This window comes from Brachionichthys hirsutus, chromosome 4 (assembly GCF_040956055.1).
Source record: "Brachionichthys hirsutus isolate HB-005 chromosome 4, CSIRO-AGI_Bhir_v1, whole genome shotgun sequence".
NCBI classification, from domain to species: domain Eukaryota; kingdom Metazoa; phylum Chordata; class Actinopteri; order Lophiiformes; family Brachionichthyidae; genus Brachionichthys; species Brachionichthys hirsutus.
Genome location: NC_090900.1, coordinates 2,183,100 through 2,205,919, shown reverse-complemented (window position 1 = coordinate 2,205,919; position 22,820 = coordinate 2,183,100). Strand labels below are relative to the sequence as shown.

Below are 22,820 nucleotides of genomic sequence, written 5' to 3'. Positions count from 1 at the left end.
ATGCAAAGTATTGCTAGACCTACATTTGTTTTAGCACAAGTTGCACCTTTTCCCTAAATCACAATAAATATTAGAATATAACGATTTTATTGTAGTTATTATGTCCGTTAATTGTATATGATGTATGTGATAGAAATAAAAATGTAGATTCTTTCTATACCTTGTTAGTGTTCATTTTTGAAGTTCTCAAAAATATTACTTATTTTGTTTTTTCTGCGGTGAAGGATTCTGCCAGCAGGGGGCGACAGAACAGTAGGCTAATGGCTGACAGCATTTAGTTGGGTGTATGTTGGGAAAGGAGAAGCAAACAGGTGGTGCTCTGAGGAAAAACTCCTGAATAATTCATCGTCAAGTTTGTCCCACTATTGAAATATTTGGATGAAAAAGAAAAGGTTGATGGCCCGTACGGGGATCGAACCCGCGACCTTGGCGTTATTAGCACCACGCTCTAACCAACTGAGCTAACCGGCCACTAATAACCCGTGAATGAAAGATGACTGAAAGTAAAGTTGTCTGTTTTCCACTGGCGCTGAAAAGTAAGTCAATCAATCAATCAAAATCTTTATTGCAGACACAATGGTCCAATTAAAAAGCACACATAACACCGGTTCTCTTGTACTCTGTATTTGTGTGATATTTGACAAAAATAACCAACATCTGAGTTCTGTGAAGATTTTAAATGTTTGTTGTTTGAAATACAGTATACTCCAGAAAAAATAATTCTGCTCAAGGTTTAGCCCGAGATTGGAAATTATTTTACTTTCGGTTGCTTTTCGGCCTAGACAGCATGACTGGAGGTAGCAGGGAAATATTAAATTAGCATTCATTTGTGTTTATTATTTATTGTATCAGTAAAAGCTTTTCTGCCTTTATTAATGCCTTTATTATGTTGCTGTTGCTTCCTCAGAGAGCTGCAGATCGCCCCACCATTTAAGACAGGATGCCTTTGCGTTTCTCCGGCTGGGAGGTGATCGATGACGGCGCGTCTCTTCCCGCTGTGGAGCTGGGATTTGATCAATATCCCCACAAACGACGCATTTACATTATGTACCACGGAACCAGCGTCGCCAACGCCAGACTCATCATTGCCGGTGGCTTCAAGCAGTCGACAACCGGCATGCTGGGACCGGGCGTGTACGTAAAGCGTCCGCGTATCCACGGCAGAGCCCGAGTTCAGACCGCGTGGCCCTCGAGCTGCGCGTGCGCCCCGGCCGCGTCAAGCGCATCGGTAACGACATCGACCTGACGTAGCCGCGGCGCGCCAACGGCCACAACACCGCCTGGGTGCCCGCAAGGAGCGGCATGTTGGCGACACCTGCTGGCTTCGAGGAGGACTGCGTGTTCAACCCCGCAAGAGTGAAGGTAGTGGGCATCGCGAAGGCCCCGGACGGCACCGTGCAGGGAGAACTTCAGCAGCTTCTGGATTCCAACATGTCCGCCGGAGGAGGAGGTGCAGATGGATGTTCGCTGTGCAAGAGGAAGACGCAGCGTGGCGCTCGGCACGTCCAGCAACCGTGCTGGAGGTGTGGAGAAAACGTGCGGCTCCTCGCGGCCGAGCATTTCTGTCCATAAAGGGCGGAGGACGGTGAAGGAAGTCGCAGCACGTGGATAGTCTTTCTTTACAACGTCATAATCCACTCAGAAGTCTTCTATGACGTCTCTGTAGACAAATCAAAGTGTTCTGTATTATGGTGCCTCGTCTTCAAAGCGTTCTGTTAATAAAGAACAAAAATAAACGAATCGGTTTCTTTTCATCATTTTCACCACATTCGCTTTATAATAAAATCTAAAGTTAAAATAACTCGCCCCCACACACACACATTGGACATCTCCTCGAAAGTTCACATAAACTGGGATGAACTTGAGTGTAAAACCTGTTTGAACTGTATAATAATATAATAATATATCCCCAGAGAACAATTGTGAAGAAACACATCTGAGAGAGTTTTTATATTTTGTCTAAAATCCCCTTTATTAAAGCTAGAAGGTGGATGTTGGGTTTTAATACTAAAGTGTTCATCTTTGATTTCCAGAACGTTGCACAACGCACAGAATCACAACAAGCTGGTGAAAAGCATCTGGTTGTAGCAGATCCTCTACATCTCATACTGATGCAGACAAAAATTCAAGCTGAGGAAGAGGAGAGCAGCAAATGGAATGTTTGCAGTCTTTCGTCTCCGTTCATTTTGGCGTGCCGCAAAAGGACCTGCGAAAAGAAAAAAAAAAAGCCACAGGTGGAAATAGGTATTTAAAAAAACAATTATATTTGACACCATCTGGTTCCGGTACGCATGTCTGGCAGCTGGTGGCTCACGTCTATCAGCTCCTGGTCGTTTTTGGCATGCAAATGTCTGAGCAGGTACCAGCTGGCCACCTGCGCCACCGACACCGGGCCGTCCTGAGAAGGGAAATACACCAGCCTCTCCAACAAACGCTTCGTTTCCCTGCAGCAGACGAACAAAAACCACCAGAATTAGCGCTCTTATTTCATCTCTGATGGAAACAGGAAGACGGAAAGCGCTGACCTGGCAGTCATCTTGGTCGCATATTGGAGCAAGGCCTGGAAAAGCAGAGCCGCGGGGAAGGAACCCAACTTCAAGGCCTCAGCGGTCGCCTCGGCCGCCAGGTCTGTCCAGTCGTTTCCTGCGACGCCCGCCTGAGAGCTCAGACCAGAAAGGATTAGGAACAACACTGCAAAAAATAGCTGCACAAATCAAGTGTAATTCACTCACCATACAGGGTCCCACGGCTAACAGGGCTAGCCGCAGGAGGCTCGCAATCTGTCTGCTCTGCATGCCAAACTGCGAGGCCAGCTGCAGGTTCTGCCTGAGCGCCACGACTGCCCGGACCAGCAGGCCCTGGCTGCGGTACACCTCAGCCAGCCACTGGGGGAGGGGGTGGGACATCAAGTTTATCCTCTGTGGTTGTGCGAATAGTGAGGTGTCGCATTCACTGCTCTTGTGATGAAGCGTCCACTCACAGGCCAAGCCCCGAGGCTGGAGGGACTCCCCACCACCGTGTCGTGCAGCTGCTCCAGCACTGCGTCCGGGAGGACGGTACCCCAACCGGCAGCAAGAAGCCGCTGACACTGCACCTGCCTGAGCGACAGAAGCACCGCCGGATGGTCTGGAGAGACACTCAGCACCTAGACAGGAAGCGGGGGTAGATGCAGAACGCTCGTAGACTAATACAGGGGCGTGGCTGTGTGCTGACGTCCCACCTGTAGGCAGAGAGCTTCCGCCTGCTCCAGCTTTCCGTCCATCATGAGGCCAGTCACTGCCTGTTGTAGTACCCAGCCCTCGAGAGACTGGGCCAGGGGGCGCTCTATCTCCTCCACGGAGCTCACTGGGATTACCCGAATAAAGAAGCAGTGGTGTTATATATGTGTTCAAACACACAATTAAACACTCACACCAATTTACTCACCTTTCTCAGAAATCACTGACATGAGGATTTGGTCCAGTCCTCGTCTGGAAGGCGCCGAACCGGAAAGATAACAGGAAGTGTTTTCTGTGTGGCAGGCGGCCATTAGCCCCGCCCATGTCGCTGGATCATCTGGCGGCAGAGAGAGAGAGGGGTCGAGAAGGGTCACTGCGAGGCATAGATATGAAAGGAAACTGCTAAATATGATTTTTCTGCATCTATCGGGGTGATACTTAAACACAATATGAGATATATATATTTTACCCGGGCAGAGAAGCACAGCTCTCTGCATCGTCTTCAGCGCGTTCCGATGACGGTCCTCTCCAGAGTGTCTCCCATTGGCCAGCTGGTTCACGCCGCTGTGCAACAGCGCCCTCTGCAGGCACAGAAGGCAAATGACAACAATAGAAGAGGTACCAGAGTCAATCAATATTACCTCAGAGTAATGAGTATTTTCTGAGTACAAACAGTCGCTCTTACCTTTCCTTGGGTCATATTGGAGAGACAGGCAACATGTCCAGCAATCGCTCCACCCTGGAATACACAACAGACAAAACCATGAACGCCTTTTCTACTTATGTCCAGCAAAACAAGAGTGTGTGAAACCTTACGTTTGCCCTCTGGGGGTAGTATTGTGGTATCAGCCTTGAGAGCAGAGCCCACAGAGATGGGTTTCCAGGGTTACTGAAAATCAGGCGGGAAAAGAACGGAGACCACATGATCACATCATTGATATTTTTTAAAACATTAGGCGGCTGATCAGTTTTGCAGCAAATCAATCGACTACTCAACAATTCAAACGAGGAGTTTTACGTGTGCACGGCTCTCGATGCCTCTCGTTGCACCGCTCTGAAGTCGCCCTGCAGGGCCAGCAAGGCGCAGGTGAGAAGACAGCGTTGCTCCACGACACTCCCGGAGCTCGAGCCTTGCTTCAGCAGCTCAGCCAGGGCAGCGGAAGCTAACGTCGCGTCACCGTGGACCAATCCCAGCGCACACAGGCACAGCAGGGACTCCGGAATCGGCTCCTTTAAGACCGAGCTGTGGAAAAGGAAAGCAGGTACATTTCTTTAGCAAGTATTATCACCATTACAGTAGTTTAGTTGCCAACACATTTTGTATTTGACATTTTGTTTGGTACAATCAAGTGGTTTTGGGATTATCTTTCTCTGGTCAATTTCAAACAATTAATTGAATACTGAAATAAAAACAATATAAAATAAATATCAGGCACCACTCACCATTTAAACAGCAGAGTCTTAGCTGAGCCGAGGTTACCCTGCCGGTGCTGGAGCAAGGCCAGAGCTGTCAAAATGTAGGCTTTCTCCTTCTCGCTGGAAGCCAAAGCCAAGGCACGCTCATAGGCTGAAACACACAAGCGACAGTTTACTCACTCTGGCATCTGCGCATGCGTGAAACCTCTGATTTGGGTTTATCTCCCAGTCCTCACAGTTAATGCTCTCTGCAATGAGCCCCGCTCTGCAGCAGGCCAGAGCCAGCCAGCACAAATCTCTGAGCTCCTGCAGGGGAGTGGAATTATATACTTGCACCGCTTCGTCCCATCGGCCTAAGGAGCTGCAAAATGCACAGACGGCGACACAAAGATCGAAGCTTCAGTTAAAGAAGTTTCAAATATATGTGTATACTGTACGTGGGATAGCAAGATATTACCACAAAGCACGGCCATAACAGCTCAGAGCAAACGCCAGCATGTCTGGAGATGACCTGGGCTGAAGTAGTTCAACAGCGCTGCAGAATGTTGGAACGGAAAAGGATGAAACACGACAAATAGAGCAGCATCGAGACGCAGCGACAGTTTCGTGCAATTAAGACAGACACCTTAGGTAGGACTGCAAGGCCTGCCGCTTCAGCTGCAGGTGCTCATTGAGGTAGCCAAGCATGATGAAGGCGTTGGGGTCAGACTGGATTCTCTCTGAGAGGGACGCAGAAGAAACTTCACTTCACAACGCTGTCAAAAGCATGATGATGATGATGGTGATGATGATGCACACAGAGCAACACGCGCAAAAAAAGCTGCACCTGTGTACTTGGTGAGGGCCACCTGAGCGGCAGAGATGGCATTCATCTGGACGATGTTGTAACGATACAGCTCAGAGTCTCTGATGCTCTCATCTAGCAGGGTGGAACACACCCAGTGGGCGTATCCTTTCACTCCCTCCGTCTGGAAAAGGGAGATGCAGAAGGAAAAGGTATCGCATGCATGTTTTCTGTGCCACTGTGATGTCGTCCATAATGACGGGGCAAAAAATCGCCATAAAGTTCAGCAGATTCTGGGAGTTGAAGACGTTATTGTGATGCTTAATGGTTGGGTTTTATATAAAAAGGAGCCCTTGTTGTTCGGGGAGGGGGGGGGGGGGGGGGAGGGGGGGGGGGGTACACACATGCATGCAGAGCTCTGTGGTGTGTCTGAAAAGATCCATGGTGTCGTAGCTTCCCACTCGCTCCGCTATCAGTGCCTAGGAGGACAGAGAAGTTCATTACGTCTTATAAATACCTGCAGGAAGGCAAATTAATTTGTTGCTAGGCAACTTGTCTCGAGTCTTTGTACCTGTCCGATCCAGCAGTTCACATAAAGCGGCTCGAGGGACTGGGCGATCTTGAAGGCGTTGTGCGCAAGCTGAAAAACAACAAGATGAAACTTAGATAAAGAATATACCAGCCGACGAAACGGTGCAACGTAAAGAATGACATGAACTCAAGTCGATTACGCACCTCGATGTTTTCCTTTTTCAAGTAAAGAGTACCGAGGTTGGTCCACGCGACAACGTTCTGTCATGAAATATTTAAAGAAGTCAAGCAGGAATATTCTGGGAATGCCACGCATCACTGTAGCAAATGTGAACGACATACATTTGGTTCAACCTGGATGGACTTAATGAAGCAATGCTGAGTCAGCGCAAAGTTCTCAAGACCTGACGTGACAAAAAGAAAAAGAAATTGATGAAAAGATCGTGTTTCCTGTTTTCCTGCACATCGATGTAAAGTTTAACGGGCGAAAAGGAGATCTAAACAAAAATACAAGTACATTTTCTCTGACAAAACACGTTTACATATTTTATATTGTATGTGTATGAAGTACACAATGTATGAAGTACATAATGTATGAAGTACACAATTATCAACCTGCGCATCATAGACCGCTTTACCTTTGCTCATGGAAATGACTCCTAATGCATTCCAGTAACCATGGTTCCCACTGTCCATCATGATAGCCTTCTTTAGACACTGGGAAAAAAAAAACTCTTTGAAGACGGTTTCTCTGAGCAAACGAAGCAACTGCTGTGTCCTGGAGTTTACCTGCTGGGCCTTCTCCAGAAGCAGAGATGGGGAGTTCTGGTCTCCCTCTGTCGGGCAGGGGCAGGTGGACTGGTGGTAATAGTTTAGTCCCATGTCATACCAAAGGCCGGGGACCTCAGATTTTAGTTTCAAAGCGCGGGCGTAACACCTGCCGACACAAACAAACAAGTTAACGCTCAATGTGCAACAGGACACATACCCGAAAGCTCTTCAATGTCAACTTGTGTGTTTGTGGTCATACCTCTCACCAACTTGTAGCGTCTGGGCCAGGGTCAGTGTGCGTCCCTGGGCGTGGGCGTCCGACCCAGCCAGCGGGGCAGGCACTAAAACCTGCGCGCTGTTCGGCGACACTGTGCTCACTGCAGTGCAAGCATCGCCCAGAAGCTTCCACAAGCAGGACAGGTCTGGACGCAGCTCCACGGCTCTGACGGGACACAGAGGGATAGTCTGTGGTGTGATGGATGAATCAAAGACAGAGCCTTCTTTCGTTGTAGGATTTACAAACCAATTACCTGCACAGGTTCTTTACGGCCTGTTGGATGAGGCCAATGGCTGCCCCATCTCTGCAATCTTCCATTAGACTTTTAGCCAGAGAGAGTTGGCACTCCCCAAGACCTGAACGGATCACACCGACACCCAGTCACCCAGAGATACGCAATGAAAATACATTATAGGTCACAAAGCGATGCCCCAAACCCACCTTTAAGAGCAGGAACATACTCTTCATGTGCCGTGACCTGCAAATACTCTGCAACTGCTTCCTTGAACTTGCCCAGGGTCTGTTTGATAGCGGCAGCCTGATAGACGCTGTAGATGGAGCCGGGCTGAAGCTGATGGGCCTTACCGAAGGCCTTCAGAGCTGCTGTGAAGCTTCTGCGGTTTAGGTAGGCCTCGCCTAAACACTCCCAACACACCCAGTCCTCGGGGTCTGCTCTGAGAGCTGCCTGCAAACTGCAGACATAAATAAGACGGTTAAGAACAGCCCGGGGCGATCCAATCCAAGGGAACGGACTTTATAGAAACTTACTCGGCTATAGCTTGTTGATGCTCTCCGACCTTCAGATAGTAAAGCCCTCGTCTCATCCAAGCCCATTTAGCGGAGCCTGGAGTGGCTTTCTCAGTCACCGACTGGAGGATTGCTAAGGCTGTGTCCTGTAGCATGTGGAGAGCAGGAACACTGAAGCACCACACACGTTGACAATGTGGCTTTTTGAAATTTGTGTCTGTCCGATAGCAAATTCATTTACCATGTCACCCTTCTCCATACTAAGATCCACTGAGGCAGCTCCGGACTCGACATCGGTGGCGTCCAGTTCAAACGCCTTCCTAAAGCAGCCTTGAGCCCGGCCGGGATCCTTTGCCACCTCCCGGTAGTAACGTCCGAGGTAGCGGAACGCACAGCCGAGGTGCGGGTCCAACTTTGCTGCCTGAAATGAACGAAAGGAACCTTTCATGCACTCGATTTCACAGTGACACAAATAAAAACTGTGCCAAATGATCCAAAACGCTGACAGTTACTGCACAAACCTTGAGCAAATGTGTATGTGCTTTACTCCGGTCTTTACGGCTCTCTTCTCCCATGTCCCAGTAGAGTCGTCCCAGTAAGAAATAATACTCTCCGCAGTCTGGATCCTGGCTCATCGCCTTTTGGAAACTAAACAACAGAACAGAAGAGAGAAAAGATCACTGCGGAGAACTTCCCCACAGATAGCTTGGTTCAGGAATCTTTTACCGTTCCTCTGCCTGCTGCTGCTGGCCCTGAGCTAAATGTGCGAGTCCTCTCAGCACCAGCCCCTGGGCCAGATCGGGCTTAGAGGCCACTAGATCAGCAGATATCTACAGAAGAAGAGTAATACGACTTTATATTGCAGTACAGCAGTTGCAGAAAGCTGTTAGAATCCCACATGAAATTAATAACTATTGGAATTCTGTTTTCGACGTTGAATCTGACGCGCACCTTAAGGGCTTGATCAACTTGTCCCTTGTTGAGATGGGCACGCCCTTTCAGGGCGATGAGATTCGGGCCTTTTTCTGCATCTGGTACCTAAAACAAGACAAAGAAAACCCCTTCCAGGAGAGTACTTTACACTGCGTGCGTTTAATTCAAGTTGTTTCAGACAATTACAAAACCTGTGAAAAGGTCTCCAAAGCCTGGTCTGCAGCAGCTTCTCCTCCACTCCTGACCGAAGCCTCGAGCTTCAGTCTGAGCAGGTTGAGCCTCAGCTCCTCTTCTCCAGACACACAAAGTGCCAGAGCTAATAGAAGCAGACACACAGCGGAGAGCACGAGATGCTTCAGGGACCTCTTCTCACAGGATGGTGGCACATGTTCACGTGTCTCTGTACTGTTTAGTCAGCAATTCCTTAGCCAAGTCCAATTGGAAGTGTTCGTTGAATTAGCCAGAGAAGCCGTTACGTGCTGCTGTGAGGTCATCTGGATGTCTACGGCGTCAGGCAGGAGGCCAAACGTACCTTGGGAGCACGACGCAACGCTGTCCGAGTAGCCGTGCATTTTAAGCTGAGCTTCGGCCAAGTTGTACCATCCTCCACTGGAGCTCACTTTCTTCAAGCCTTCCAGGACAGAACAGACAGTTAAAGTTTGGGGTGTGAGGACTTCATACAGTGATGGAAAAGCCTTCACATCAAAGGGACCGTTCATTCTTTATCGATGCACAAACTAACCTTGTTCGAGGCTCTTAATGGCGTCTTTGTACCGCCCGTCTTGCAGCGCTTTACTACCCAGACCCAAGTGGCCTAATCCACTGTCAGGAACTAGATGCAGGAGCCGGGAGAAGCAACTGAGCGCTTCCTCTTTCTGAACACCTTAAAAAAAAAAAAACGTAACGTATTATCTGAAAATGAGTTCCAGACATTTTGCCATTTTGAACTACTGAAGAAGACAAAAGCATCCAACCTGTTCGGAGATAATGAGAAGAAAGAACTTCCAGAGGATAGCTCTGGCTGGGATAGAGGGATAGCATGGATTCACACACCGCTCTCATTTTGGCTTCTTCCCCCGGTAGCTGCAGCGAGCAGAGAACGACCACATCGTCAGTATCCGTAACATTTCTGTGCTGACACAGATATCAGACAAGGCACACTTACTTCAGAGAGGCATTTGATATAGTCAGCAGAAGTCTTCTTGTGTTCCTCTCCTGGTATAGGATCCATGAGAACCATCGCTTTCTCAAATGCTGTGATTAACTGATTAGCAGAGAAGCAACAGTTAGCAAAGGCAAACGACGCAGCGGCGTTAGAGAATCCGTCGATATTTGAGGAGATCTTACATGTCGTTGAGTTTGGTGGTTCTGCTCGTTCTCTTTAAGGCACTCTGAAAGGAGCTGGATCATCTGCTGCCACAGCTGCAGCAACTCCATCTTGTCCACTCCCTCCTCCTCCTTCAGCTGAAGGAGCTGCAGCCAAACCTTTGCCAACTGCAGAATGTGCAAACGAAAATGTATTAAGATGTTAGAAAACGACAAAAAACTGTCTTTTTAAACATTGAACATATTTGTATTCAAATGACATACCTTTGAGTAGTCTTTATCAGATTGATACATATCTGACAGCTTCCTGATCGTCTCGTAACATTTCTTTCTGTCAGAGCTGTTAATGCCAAACGTGCATCAAATTCAACACGTCTAAGTATTTTAACGACAACATTCTCCAGATAAAACACGAGAAAACATAAATAAAAGTGTCCTATGGTCTTTCTTTGTGTTACCTTACATACAGCTCGACAAGCTTCTGATAGATGTTAGGCAGCTCATCTTTGAAATCCCACTGATCAGTCTTCTCATAAAGATTTGCCAAGCCCTGAAATACAAAAATGACTCATTTGACACCAACCTGAGTACTGAGGTATTATAATCAGCAATATACACATTTGAAATGGTTGCTCTGCGTAAAATTAGGATCAATAGACTCATTAGTTTAATTAATTAAGAAATGGTTTGCACGCTAAATGAAAGTCACAATCAGTGGAAGAACCTAGAAGTTTTGACCGAGACACGCTCCGCTTTACCTGCCATGCCAGCAGCTGCTCCGGCTCCAGCTCCACCGCCTTTTTATACGCCGTCTGCGACTGGTCTGGTTGCTCGAGCTCGCAAGCCGCCAGGCCGATGAACACCCACGCATTATAGTTGTTCTTCTCCAGCTTCAGAACGGCCTGAAAGTGCATTGAAGTGACGCAAAGTCAGCTTCACAAGAGAAATACTGCGTGTTGCCTCATCCAGTACTCAAGACCTTGCTAAAGTACTTCCCATTTCTGAGTACCTGAATCTGACACATTTTACCTTGCATTGTTTTAGAACCTCTTTGAACTCTTTGTTCTTTATGGACTCTTTGGCACATTTCAGAGCCGTCTTCACCTCTTTACTAGACATCTGAATGACAAAAAAGAAAATGAAATTCTGATGCATTACAAATTCAAAACGCTCTTTGTGAACAAAATATCTGGAGAAACATTTGTAGGAAGGAAGTCATAGCTACATCACTGCAGCGATATTTATCTCACATCTTAACTATAAACTTTATAGTTTAGTCTGTCTACCGTGCAGCAGTGACGTCAGAAATCACTATATATTATATACAGTATATATATATATCACAGTGCACAGACGACTTCAAGACCTGTTAGCAGTGTTAGCTAGCAAAACACAATGTAGCATTAGCTGTGATTTTATTTGAGAATTTTAAGCACCTCAAAAATGACAATTTCCGTAAATAAATGCAAATAGAATATTTATTCATTTGGTCGAGGAGCCTCCCGGACTGCTAAAATAACACAAAATGAAAAGTTCTGCGGACTCACTGTTTACGTTGACATGTTCCGCGTTTTTGCGATAATACGGAAGTAGATCTAGTAGCTCCACCCACTTTGGATTTCAAAATAAATCGTAATAGAAGTTTCATATTGTACACGTAAAAACCCCAAAAAATGTTTACAACATAAACCAAATATATATATTTATTCAGTAAGCAAACAATGAAGAAACGAATAATGGAAATAACTGAGAATATGACCTGGTCATATACAGTATGAATGTGACAATGTTCTACTAAGTAAAATTAAAGGCCCATATTTAATCCCTAAAAGCGTCCAAGACATTAAAAAATATTCTCTGAGATCTTCCTTTACGATAGCTGATACAGAACAAATATAGTGCAATCAATCAACGGAGCTTTCATTATCAAAGATGCAGAAGAAATTGTCTGGATTCTTCGCTTGAATCCAGCGCTCATTATAAGACTGTACATTATTTACACATCATCCATAAATAGTGATGCATACTATTTATCAAGTGGTATCAATTTTAAAACAGCAAAAAATATCACAAGGTGCCATAAAGCCACTTGTCAATAGCTCTCTCATTGGCTAAAGTGTCTTTTTGCCAATCCACATGCCACCTGAGGTTAGCAATGACCTGGCTGTAGTTTCTCCCCAGACTGTTGCGCCAGGCAATAAATGCTTCTTTATTGTAGAGATGGACATCCGAGGAGACTTTGGGATAGTCCACAATCCTGCGCAACAGCCCGTCCAGGTGGATGCTCGTATTTGGGAATTTATAAGCGACATTATGAAGTTCCTCCTTGTCCAGTTTTAGATCTGCCATAAACACAGATCACAGAAAATCAAAATGAGCCACAGGTTTTTGCTTTCTTATTGGAATTATATGAGTTTTGACTGAGTGATATTTAATTTATGAGGCTAGAAACTCACCAAAAAGCTGCGAAGGTAAGCTCAGGCCATCTGCATAGGCAATGTATTTCCACCGGCCTCGTCTCAGCATGTATGTGGATGCATTGGCGTTAGACCCGTGATATTCACTCAGGACCCAGTCTGGAAGCTGCTTGTTGGGGAACGAGCCGGCTTCGGATAGCAGAGGAAGCAGCGAGTGGCCACTGAGGTTTCCCACTGCTGAAATACCAGCGATGTCTGCAAAATATATGATAGCGTGATGAGAAGTTATAAAATATACTAGTGCATTTATTACCTCCGCCGAGGCGGGGGTTATGGAATCACCGCCGTTGGTTTGCTTGTTTCTAACTCGAAAAGTTACAGACAAATCCTGATGAAATTTTTGGGAAATGTTGGGAATGTTTCCAGGAACAGATTATTCTAATTTTGGTGATGATCCAGAAGAGATCCTGGATTATGGCTCACTTTGAATTTGACAGTCATGTAGGGTGGGGGCCTCTATCTTACACCAAATTTTATCCAGATCGGATCCAGATTGTGAATACCGTCACAATTTTTCCAAAAATAAGGGTAGACATGACTAATTTTGACTACAAAAGGTTCTTTTAATTGAATACTTTCTTATATTCCTCACCCAGAATGGTTGGAAAGAGATCAACCAGAGATACAAGCTGCTCCACCTGCAGGCCGGATTTCAGCCCGGGTCCCATGGCGAGCAGAGGAACCCGGGAACTGCCTTCGAACATTGACATCTTGTAGAACTGCCGGTGCTCCATGGCCAGCTCTCCGTGGTCAGCCACAAACACGACGACGGTGGCGTTCAGCAGGTTTGTCTCTCTCAGGGCTGCGATCACCTGACCTGTCGAGACAGGTCTCGTTTATTTACCTGCCATCTGAAATCCCTAGAGGGGGGGTAGACGCTAAGTCTGTTTGAACCCACTGACCCAGCATGGCATCGGCTTCTGCACACATGGCGTAATAGAAGGCCCTTATGCTTCGGACCTCCTCCGTGGTGAAAGGCCCGCTGCAGTTTTTGGCGAAGGTGGAGTAGTAGTCGACAGGATGCATGGCGGACACGGGCAGCCATTTAGGAAAGGCGATGACCTCGGAAGACACCTGAATGCACGACATGAGAACATTCTAGAGCAATCGGGCGACGCAGACACAACATAAAAAAAAAACAGGAAAGAAAAGAAAGCATGCCTTTTCCAGCCAGTATGGCGAGGTGAGGAAGGTAAACCCCCCCGCGGTGGGATCCAGAGTTTTATTCGAGTAAGGGTGAGGCAAGTTGAGGCCAAGATAAAGAGCGAAGGGCGTGCGAGAGGAGGCGGCTGTCTGGCGGATCCACTCCGCAGCCCTGTCTGTATTCTCCCAGTCTGCTCTCATGATTCTTGCCATCGACGCGTTCCCAACCAGCTGCGCCACAGGCCTGCCCTCTTGGCGCAGGAGGAGGCGGGCGTCTCGTGTCCAGGCCTCGACTCGGTTACTGCGGAGAGGAACGGGGAAAACGAACACTTGAAAGGAAAGGAAGCTTCGATGACTCGTCCGTCCGCTGCATAACCTGACAGAGTGGCCCCCCGAGGTGAAGTCCAGCTTGCCCATCGTCTTCGTCAGGTAGCCGTTCTCCTCCAGCAGACGCATCCACGTGGTCGCGTTGGCGTCCAGGCACTTGTAGTTGTTCCACGACCGAGTGAGGTGGACGAACTTCCCGCTCCACATCGCTGAGGAAACAGTATTATTGTACCATTCTTAAAAATCACAAAATATGGGCTTTTCGGTGGGTTATCAACCTGCCCTCGAGGGGCAGCAGATGGGCGAGTTGGTGTAAGCGTTGAGGAACGTGGCACCGAGCGCCCTGAGGTAGTTCACGTAAGGCAGCCGGACAAGTTTGCTGCCGGGGTCAAAGGTTAACCGGCCATCCTGCAGAAATAAGGAAAGAGACATTCAGAAGTATTTATAAAGCATCTATAACTGGAGTATAATACCGCTGGCTTGTACTGTAACTGTAATAACAAAACATTAGATTCGACTCGTACTTACAAACGCGTCACTCATCACCATCACAATGTTTGGTCTGGTTTCCCTCCGAGACAGACTCTGACCGAGCAACAGGAAGCACAGAGTCAGCGTTTTCATATTCCGGATGTTGTTTCGCCTCCAGTCTAATAAGTTCGCATCGATTAATGGTGTCACACACAAAAAAGAAGGAGTTTGTTCGATCAGATTCGTTGCAGGAAGAAACGCTTTCCTTTTGACGGACGTTTGAGGAAGTAGGTCATCATACCGGTGGCGCTTTCAAAATAAGAGTTTGAGTTTGAGTAAATATAATGGACAAGTGCAACCTCTAGAGGGCAGTATTTGCATTTTAATAAAACATCAAAAACTGCTGTTTCGCATTGCAGTGTGAATTAAAAGGATTTAAAAACAAACAACTGCGTTTATTTGTAATTTTGCAAGATAGATTTTGTAAAAAAAAAAAAAAAAATCAAAATACACTTGTTGTTTTTTGTTGTTGTTTTTTTTTTTGGGGGGGGGGGCTCCTTATTGGTATTCATGCAAATTATCATCTGAATTCAATGTGACAAATAACAACAGAAGGATTGACAATCCGAGCCATTCATTTATCAGAGGACACAAACCTCTTACAGACTGTTTCTCTCTCTCTCACTGGTTTTCAGTGGAGTTTGGCTCAGGGCTCAGTCCACTACTTCAGAACCACCTCCTAGTCTTGAATAAAGTACAAAAAAGTACATCTGAAACATCCTATGTTCAATTTTAGAGAGGTGGGTAATCTTAACAAACGAGTGGTCATTTGTTGTGCACTGGATAAAGTCACTATTGCTCTCAAATATATTTAATAGCTAGATATAGATCAATATATAAATTTTTACTCAAGTCAAACAATAACCTAGTACATTTGATGCACCTATTTTAATCCGTAGGATTATGTATGAATAATTGCTCATCATATGGATTTAAATGTCCTTGCTATTTGCTCAAATTGCAGGAATTGACCCCGCCAGACGCAGGATTTTATAGCTGTATTGCTCAATGGATTAACTGATCCTAACAATCCCACGGGTTACTGCTCAGCCATCCTGAATTGCTTCTTCCTGCGTATGAGTCCCAATCCTGCTCAACAGGTGTTTTTTTGCAGGTCGGTGTTGAACCCTCGATGGCCACCAGATGGCGCTTCGAGCTCCAAGAGTTGTTTGTGCCACACAATGACCCCCCCCCCCCCCCCCCCCTATCCTATATGTGCTGGGATCAAATTAATCCTAACACAAAAACAAACTCGTGTGAGAGGCGAATAAAGCATTTCCGGAAGAACTCTCAGCCTTGAACCCTTTTGATCGAGGCCTCCAGATGCTATTACCTTCCCTGCCTCGTTCCAGAAGGCGGAAGGAGGGGGGGCAGTGAAGGCCCGCGCATGCGCAGAAGGTTGTTTTTCTCCCCTTACTGCCCCGTCGCTTAAAGCGAGCCGAGCGACGGCGTCTCCTTGTCTTTGACTCGGAGACCGACTCGGACTCGGACGGTAGCAGCGTCTCCTGCTGTTGTCCGGCCCGTATGTCAATGAGCGGCTCTCACGGCGCGCCTGCTGCCGCTGCTTTTTATATTTTGGCAGGGCAGATGTTTCTCTTTTTTCATATGAGATCATTTTTTTAATTTCAGCAGCCTTTTCTTTTTTTGCTTGCCACCATGGTGCTCGGAAAGGTGAAGAGCTTCACGGTGAGCTACGACTATCTCAATGACAGCAACGTGCCCGTGTTCTCCAGCGGGGACAGCGTCTCAGGGAGGGTGATCATCGAGGTCACCGGAGAGATCCGCGTGAAATCGCTCAAGATCCACGCCAAGGGGTTCGCCAAAGTTCGCTGGACTGAGTCAAGAAATGCTGGATCCAACACTGCCTACACGCAGAACTACACCGAAGAAGTGGAGTATCTAAATCACAGAGATATTCTAATCGGACACGGGAGAGGTAAGACGTGGTTTTATTATTGTTTTTATTTGATCTTTTTAGCGGAACTTTAGAGAAACTGATGCGTTTTATTCGCTGGTTGGAAGATGGGGATGCTCGTTGTCTCAAATGTCGCAAAATGGTGGGGCAATTTCATAATGGTTTATAAAGAGAAAAGGTTCGTGTCGTTAAAGCTTCTGCTTTAAACCTGATAACACAGAATCACCATCTTTACCTGTTCGTGTCAATGAATGACAGCTCAGGCAAGCCTGTTTTTTATAGCATTTAAAGTGTAAGACGACAATTATATTCCATTTCTGGCACTCGGGCCGATAGAGTAATAATGTCCGATTATGTATATTCATCCGTGTTATAATATTTCGATGGAAAAACGGGTAATTTTGCGTGTTCCTTTGTAGCTTTTCTTAAGTTTCCACCCATTGTTCAAAGCGGTTCAATCCTGTTCAGAGAACTGGACTCTGAGGGGGCGGGGCGACGCTGCAAAGCCCCTCCCTCTGCAGTGTGCCATTGGCTGAGATGCTCATGTGTGGACGATGACGTCATTTTCCTGCGGAGATTGACAGACAATTCTGCAACTTTATAATTCTGGAAAAAAAAACACTGCAAAATGTGTTTTATAGGTGTTAAAATACGAGTTTTTTGTATTACGACGTCGAATTAGGATTTGCTGGAGCTTCGTCGCACTGTGTAGGGATTATCTCGATGTTTCCGCCATTAGAAATATCTTGTTTTAGTAGATTACGTTTCTTAAATCTTGTCATTTTATGGCTTATCCTCGAAGCGTAAATGAAGGAGCTGCATCGCTACAAAATGAATTTTATAAGCTCCTTGGAAGAGCATTTCTCGGTGATGCCGGAGTGGGTTGCCGTCGCACAGTGATTGCGTCACGAGCGCAGCGCTGCTGTGGGAAGCTGCTCGCGCCGGTTTAGGCCGGTCTCCTCCTGCTGGTTCCGTTTGACTGACGGCTCCGCGCTTGTTTACTTCACCGGCTGCCGCCGCGGGGAGGGGACTGCTGAGCTGGCAGAAGCGCACCCGGTCGTTCATTTATTTTTTAAAAAGGGAAAAATAATATTAGCAATTTTTTTTACATTCATATATTTTAAACACACGCCCTCCTTCCTTTGTTTCTGGAAGCATATGTAACGGATTTTATTCTTCTTCTCTCTCGCTCCATCCTGTGCGGGATTTAGTCCCTCATTTTCCAAAATGCACAAATCCCAAATATTGTTTCCTCGAGTCTGCTGCTTACTACTTAGTACATACGTATATATATATTTTTTAAAGACAAATATGATAGTAAATTCCCTTTTATTCTCTTGTCTCCCCCACCCTGTGTTTTTTTTTTTTATGACTTTCAGATGCCTACCTAGAGCATTTTTCCCAGGTATGGTATACATGTGTTTGGAATATTGTCCTCCTTGTGTTTCAGACGACGACAACTCCGAGGAAGGACTCACCACTATTCATTCAGGACGACACGAGTATGCATTCAGCCTCGAGCTTCCACAGACGTGAGTTGACTTGAGCGACGATGATGTCATCGCTCCGCTCTCCCTGACGGTTCTTTTTCCTTTTCTTTTCCCGCCTGCAGACCTCTGGCTACCTCTTTCGAAGGGAAGCATGGCAGCGTGCGCTACTGGGTGAAGGCGGAGCTCCACCGGCCTTGGCTCCTGCCCATGAAGACCAAGAAGGAATTTACAGTCTTTGAGCACATCGACATCAACACTCCGTTATTGCTGGTACGCTCTTTCGACTCGGGTATTGTTGAAGACGGCGATGAAGAAATCATTTACATTTGCATTTTTATCTCTCCAGTCACCACAGGCCGGCACAAAAGACAAAACACTTTGCTGTTGGTTCTGCACCTCAGGTCCCATTTCCCTAAGTGCCAAGATCGAAAGGAAGGGATACACCCCAGGTGAGAAGGGCGAGACGTTGGCCGTCGTCTATTATCCGGATAAAAAAAAATGCACATTGGATCAACGGACGGCTGCGGTTGATATTAACCTCCCGGAATTTTCCAGGAGAGTCGATCCAGATCTTCGCAGAGATCGAGAACTGCTCATCCCGCATGATGGTGCCGAAGGCGGCCATCTACCAGACCCAGACGTTCTACGCCAAAGGGAAGATAAAGGAGGTCAAGCAGCTGGTGGCCAACCTGCGGGGCGAGTCGCTGTCCTCGGGCAAAACCGAGACCTGGAGCGGCAAGATGCTGAAGATCCCACCCGTCTCGCCCTCCATCCTGGACTGCAGCATCATCAGAGTGGAGTACTCCCTCATGGTGAGCCCATCCTGCCACCGTTGCCGTGGGTTACTAGCCAGTTAGTCTCCTGGTTGAGGGCCGGGCTGACTCGGCTCAGATTGCTCACGGTGTTCTCTCCACATGCTGCTAAGAGCATTAGCCAAGAATATCTTTGCTAGCGCCTGCTGTGAAGGTGCTTATAACCTCTCCACCTCACAAGCGGACAAACGCCGGCCCACCTTGCATAAGCGACCGGCTGACCCACATTTCGGTGAACGGCTGCACGACCCTTTTCATAACCCGCCCGGCTCGGTTTCCCCTCCGCAGAGGATTAAAACGCGGTTTCATTCCATGCCAGAGGCTAGAATCCAAAGCCCCCCTCTATTTATATCGGCTTTATTACAACTCCAGCTTTACTTGCGCAGTCTAACCCGCTGCGGTGTCCTCGTGTCTTTGCTCCAGGTGTACGTAGACATACCGGGGGCAATAAACCTGTCCTTGAACCTGCCCCTGGTCATCGGCACCATCCCGCTCCACCCCTTCGGCTCCCGTACCTCCAGCGTCAGCAGCCAGTGCAGCATTAGCTGGCTGGGCATGGGTCTGCCAGAGCGGCCCGAAGGTAGGCGTTCGCTTCACGCCGATCTGCTCTGGGGGGGGGGGGGGGTAAAACCCGCTGGGTTGCTAACGCAAGGCTCCGTATTCCCCCTCAGCGCCACCTAGCTATGCAGAAATAGCGACCGAAGAGCAGAGGCGGAGCAGTCTGGACGGACCGGCGTCCCGCGAGGAGCTGGACGGGCCTCTCTTCGCCTACATTCACGAGTTCCGCTTCCAGCCTCCGCCGCTGTACTCCGAGGTAAGAGCGACGCGAAGTCCATTCATGTTTCGGTTCCAGACGATCAGCTAGTTGTTCCACCAAACTCACCCTCCTCTCCTCTCCTCTCCTCTCCGCGCCGCTCCAGGTCGATCCTAATCCCGATCACGCCAGCCGCACAGAGGAGCGCAGACTCGACGCCTGTCCATCCCGCTGAAGGGCGCCCCCCCCGAAACGACCCCGGCAGAGTCGGGGAGCCACATTTTTTAAGGCTCAGTTTAGTTTCTTGTTCTCTCTTGCGGCAGTGTTAGCGACGCGCTGCCGACATCGAGAGAAGAGTATCCAACCGGCCGACAAAGACAGTCGAGTGGGTTTGGATAAACCTGTTCCTGCCTCCCCTCAAGGAGAGCGACCGGGGGGGGGGTTGCTTCCTTCCCGTGTCAGCATGCTGAGGGTCGGATGTACAGATGACACATTTTCAGCCTGTTTGAAAGCCCCCCCCCCCCCAGCAGTGAGAGTCTCGCTGGTAGAGTTTAGGGCGGATCAGCGAGACTCGACCCGCTTCGGCTCCCCCTCCACCCTCGATTCTTCTGTCCTCACGGCACATACGGACATCGCTCTTCACGCCGAAGGGCAGGACTAATCATGTCCAGACTTCAGCAGAATCTCCGAAAGAAAACGAGGATGAGGAGAGAACCACGACGACGTTCTATCCCCCCGTAGTCCGTATGAACGAAAGCATTCACGGCAAAGACTCGACCCCTCCTGCCTCCATTTGGGATTTTGTTTTTGCACATTTTATTCTTTACTTGAGTAGTGTGGCTCCATTAAATGATAAAGTTTGGTTTCGGCCTTGTAACCCTAACTAAGAATATGAGACTTGCAGGCTTTCAACTTTCTGACGCGAAGTAGACAGGATTTGATTTGAGAAGAGGGAAAAGACTGAAAAGGACAGGAACAATGCACTGAATTTGTTTAAGCTGTTAAGTAACTAGCCCCCCCCCCCCCTCCTGATGTTTCCCACAGCAGCAGCACACCATCTCCAGCTGGAAGCTTTTTGAGACTGAATTTCTAGGTATAGCTTTTCTTTAAATTGCACTTTAACAAAAATAAAAGAACGGCCATTTTTAACAAGAGAAGTAAGAATCACATTCCCTTTTTGTCCTGCGCTGCCCATTTCATCTGAGAGATAGATTTATTTTTTTATTTTACCAGACCAGTGAAACCAGAATGCCGGATTGTGGGACAAAGAAAAGGAGGCTTCTCCATTGCAGGAGTAAAATCCAAAATCCCGGCGGCCCATGAGAAGCTGGGGAGACTCGGCCAAACGTCTGTTGGGACCGGTCAGAGCGAGTCGTCGCAGGTTGACATGAGTAATACATTGGTTTTCTAACTCGGTCAACGCCAAAGACCGGCTGCAACAGACGTTTGTCATGACCGAGGTTAAAAAGAAAAAAGCATTTTGTGACGGTCTGGAGGAAAAACCTTTCCTTTCACCGTCTCAAAGGATTTTCACTCTTGAGACATGCATGGATCGTTAAACGTTTTATTCTTAGCTTAGCAGCTCTATAAGTTTACGTTCAATCGTAGCTCAGTCCCGCTTGTGTGTTGCGTGTGATTGTGTGAACGCTCGGTGGCCTTGACTCGATCGCCCTTCATCGTTTCTCGGCGTCCACCCTCACTCGTTCTCGTCTTTCTACGCGGCTGCATGGTCGGTAACCTCTCTGTGTTTATTCAAAAGGACAAAAAGGGAAGAGGGAATTTAAATAAAACTAGTCTTTTAGAAGCAGTGACGGGACATCTTGGATGGGGGTTCTTTTTTCTTTCCCTCCATGTTTTTCTGGGCATTTGGTTTCGTTTGCTTCCAGCTTACGTTCTTGAGTTTGTCTCCCTGTCCTCCGGAGGGGTGGCAGCTGTTGACCAGCACCCTTCCCACCCATTTAGGTACAATGGGGATAGCAGGTAAACTGTTTATTCCACTTTTTTTTTCTTTTCTTGGCTTGGCTTGACTTTAATTTAGGGCAAGTGATTCAAGCTACAAAGAAAGGAATAAGCTTCAGGTTTCAGGTCGGTCAGTTCCATATTCTATTTACTTGGGCCTCAGAGTAGTCCAGCGTCAAAACTAAGCTAATCTCCTGACCTAAATAAAAGAAAGGCAGGGACTGAAATGTTCACAGATAAAGAACCTGGGAGATGGGATCTGAAACATTTTAGGAACAAAGTGCAATATCACTCGCTGAGTTTTCTTCATTCTCTGTTTGTATGTTTTTATCTCTTTTTTTTTTGTTAATGATGTATAGATATTCTATGAATATGCTATGTTCTGAATGATTTTACCTTTTTGTCTAGTTCTTCCTTTTGATTTGAATAAACATTTTGTTCAAGATTACTTCACACTGAGTTTTGATCTTTTGTAACTGAAAAGTTCAACTGAACCTGCAAGTTATTCAAACCGTACCCTGATAGAAAGCAATTTTTTGGGGGGGTCACTTTAAATGAGAAGCACAGAGGTTGGCATTCAGTTGAATCATGATCCAACAGAATCATGGTCCAACACTGCCCCTAGCGGCGGTCTAATAAACTGCACCTGGCATCACTTCCAGTCGTTGACGTCACTAAAGTCGAAACGAGAAAAGCGCTCAGACCTCCGCCAAACAGCTCATTAGTCAAGATTATATCCACACCGCCCACGTGGTGAGCTGGATCATCAAAAGGTTCTAAATTGTTCTGTGTTCTAACACAGCAACCATGAAAAGGAAAAGTGAATCAGAGCTGATCTGTATTTTCTAACAGATTTTTGAACCCATAAATGGAGTTTTCAATATTTAAAATGTAATATCCTTTCCTGACCTTTCTGGATCAGATCCAGAAGACATTTTGCATGATAAAATCAAGTATCAGAGAAACCTCACAGGATGAAGGCTGCAGTTTCAGGTATAAAAACAAAGCATATGATTTATTGATCCCTGAATGATGCACGGAGGAAAAGGCGTGACCTGCTGTGGAGAAATAATGGAGGACGTGTCCGCATGAGGCCGAAAAGTCTGCTGATAAATTTCCTCTATAACATACGCTTAATATGTTTAAACACAACACTGCTATTTTTGTACTTTGAGCTCTTTTGTGCCTCTGAAGTCTTATTTACACAAATGTGTTAACATTTACTTAACATTTAGATACCGGTTTTCCAGCCCTCAGTAATTCACGAAATCATTGTGGTTCTGTTTGTTTCAGGGTGAACTAAATATTTAGTCATAAAATCGTATTTAACTTGCACACAGTTGGATGCTTTCTCATTCTTTCACTGGACGTGACCTACTCCTAGAGTTCAGCCGATCAGAGACTCTCCA

The 22,820-nt window shown here is 46.9% G+C and overlaps 3 protein-coding genes, 1 non-coding gene and 1 pseudogene across 4 annotated transcripts; 2 read left to right on the top strand and 3 right to left on the bottom strand.

The window, feature by feature from the left end:
• Positions 1-397: 397 nt before the first annotated feature.
• On the bottom strand, positions 398-471 carry trnai-aau (transfer RNA isoleucine (anticodon AAU)). Its single transcript has one exon. It is a non-coding gene; the product is annotated as a tRNA-Ile (tRNA).
• Positions 472-599: 128 nt separating this feature from the next.
• Positions 600-1,572, top strand: LOC137918230 (uncharacterized; annotated as a pseudogene).
• A 239-nt stretch (positions 1,573-1,811) lies between these two features.
• Positions 1,812-11,122, bottom strand: skic3 (SKI3 subunit of superkiller complex). Its single transcript, XM_068760990.1, has 40 exons — positions 11,033-11,122; positions 10,762-10,905; positions 10,462-10,553; positions 10,268-10,343; positions 10,025-10,171; positions 9,843-9,941; positions 9,652-9,760; positions 9,420-9,560; positions 9,210-9,308; positions 8,869-8,993; positions 8,696-8,782; positions 8,471-8,574; positions 8,266-8,392; positions 7,986-8,165; positions 7,766-7,890; positions 7,439-7,689; positions 7,251-7,353; positions 6,980-7,162; positions 6,739-6,886; positions 6,588-6,666; positions 6,292-6,353; positions 6,154-6,210; positions 5,990-6,058; positions 5,823-5,897; positions 5,461-5,602; positions 5,260-5,353; positions 5,092-5,169; positions 4,871-4,995; positions 4,662-4,785; positions 4,237-4,461; positions 4,035-4,107; positions 3,904-3,957; positions 3,688-3,799; positions 3,427-3,555; positions 3,221-3,345; positions 2,981-3,145; positions 2,733-2,885; positions 2,526-2,656; positions 2,315-2,444; positions 1,812-2,206 (listed from the first exon to the last, which is right to left on the bottom strand). Exons 1-40 carry the CDS (start codon positions 11,120-11,122, stop codon positions 2,126-2,128), a joined length of 4,713 nt encoding a protein of 1,570 aa, XP_068617091.1. The 3' UTR covers positions 1,812-2,125.
• Positions 11,123-11,547: 425 nt separating this feature from the next.
• On the bottom strand, positions 11,548-14,574 carry arsk (arylsulfatase family, member K). Its single transcript, XM_068738647.1, has 8 exons — positions 14,479-14,574; positions 14,229-14,358; positions 14,000-14,159; positions 13,642-13,924; positions 13,383-13,554; positions 13,073-13,297; positions 12,460-12,675; positions 11,548-12,345 (listed from the first exon to the last, which is right to left on the bottom strand). Exons 1-8 carry the CDS (start codon positions 14,572-14,574, stop codon positions 12,071-12,073), a joined length of 1,557 nt encoding a protein of 518 aa, XP_068594748.1. The 3' UTR covers positions 11,548-12,070.
• Positions 14,575-15,959: 1,385 nt separating this feature from the next.
• On the top strand, positions 15,960-21,859 carry arrdc3a (arrestin domain containing 3a). Its single transcript, XM_068760659.1, has 8 exons — positions 15,960-16,417; positions 17,847-17,928; positions 18,009-18,156; positions 18,233-18,335; positions 18,442-18,698; positions 19,122-19,278; positions 19,370-19,512; positions 19,619-21,859. The coding sequence occupies exons 1-8, from the start codon at positions 16,138-16,140 to the stop codon at positions 19,685-19,687; spliced, it is 1,239 nt and encodes a 412-aa protein (XP_068616760.1). The 5' UTR covers positions 15,960-16,137; the 3' UTR covers positions 19,688-21,859.
• Positions 21,860-22,820: the final 961 nt, after the last annotated feature.

Bases quoted from the DNA above. Each gene is read 5' to 3' on its own strand.
- skic3 (XM_068760990.1), bottom strand. From the start codon at position 11,122: ATGTCTAGTAAAGAGGTGAAGACGGCTCTGAAATGTGCCAAAGAGTCC. The intron at 6,887-6,979 runs GTATGACCACAA...TTGTGTCGGCAG, and splicing joins ACGCTACAAGTTGGTGAGAG to GTGTTACGCCCGCGCTTTGA. The intron at 4,996-5,091 runs GTAATATCTTGC...TGCATTTTGCAG, and splicing joins TGTTATGGCCGTGCTTTGTG to CTCCTTAGGCCGATGGGACG.
- arsk (XM_068738647.1), bottom strand. From the start codon at position 14,574: ATGAAAACGCTGACTCTGTGCTTCCTGTTGCTCGGTCAGAGTCTGTCT. The intron at 14,359-14,478 runs GTAAGTACGAGT...TTATTTCTGCAG, and splicing joins TGGTGATGAGTGACGCGTTT to GATGGCCGGTTAACCTTTGA. The intron at 14,160-14,228 runs GTTGATAACCCA...CTGTTTCCTCAG, and splicing joins CTGCTGCCCCTCGAGGGCAG to CGATGTGGAGCGGGAAGTTC.
- arrdc3a (XM_068760659.1), top strand. From the start codon at position 16,138: ATGGTGCTCGGAAAGGTGAAGAGCTTCACGGTGAGCTACGACTATCTC. The intron at 18,336-18,441 runs GTGAGAAGGGCG...GGAATTTTCCAG, and splicing joins AAGGAAGGGATACACCCCAG to GAGAGTCGATCCAGATCTTC. The intron at 19,513-19,618 runs GTAAGAGCGACG...GCGCCGCTCCAG, and splicing joins CTCCGCCGCTGTACTCCGAG to GTCGATCCTAATCCCGATCA.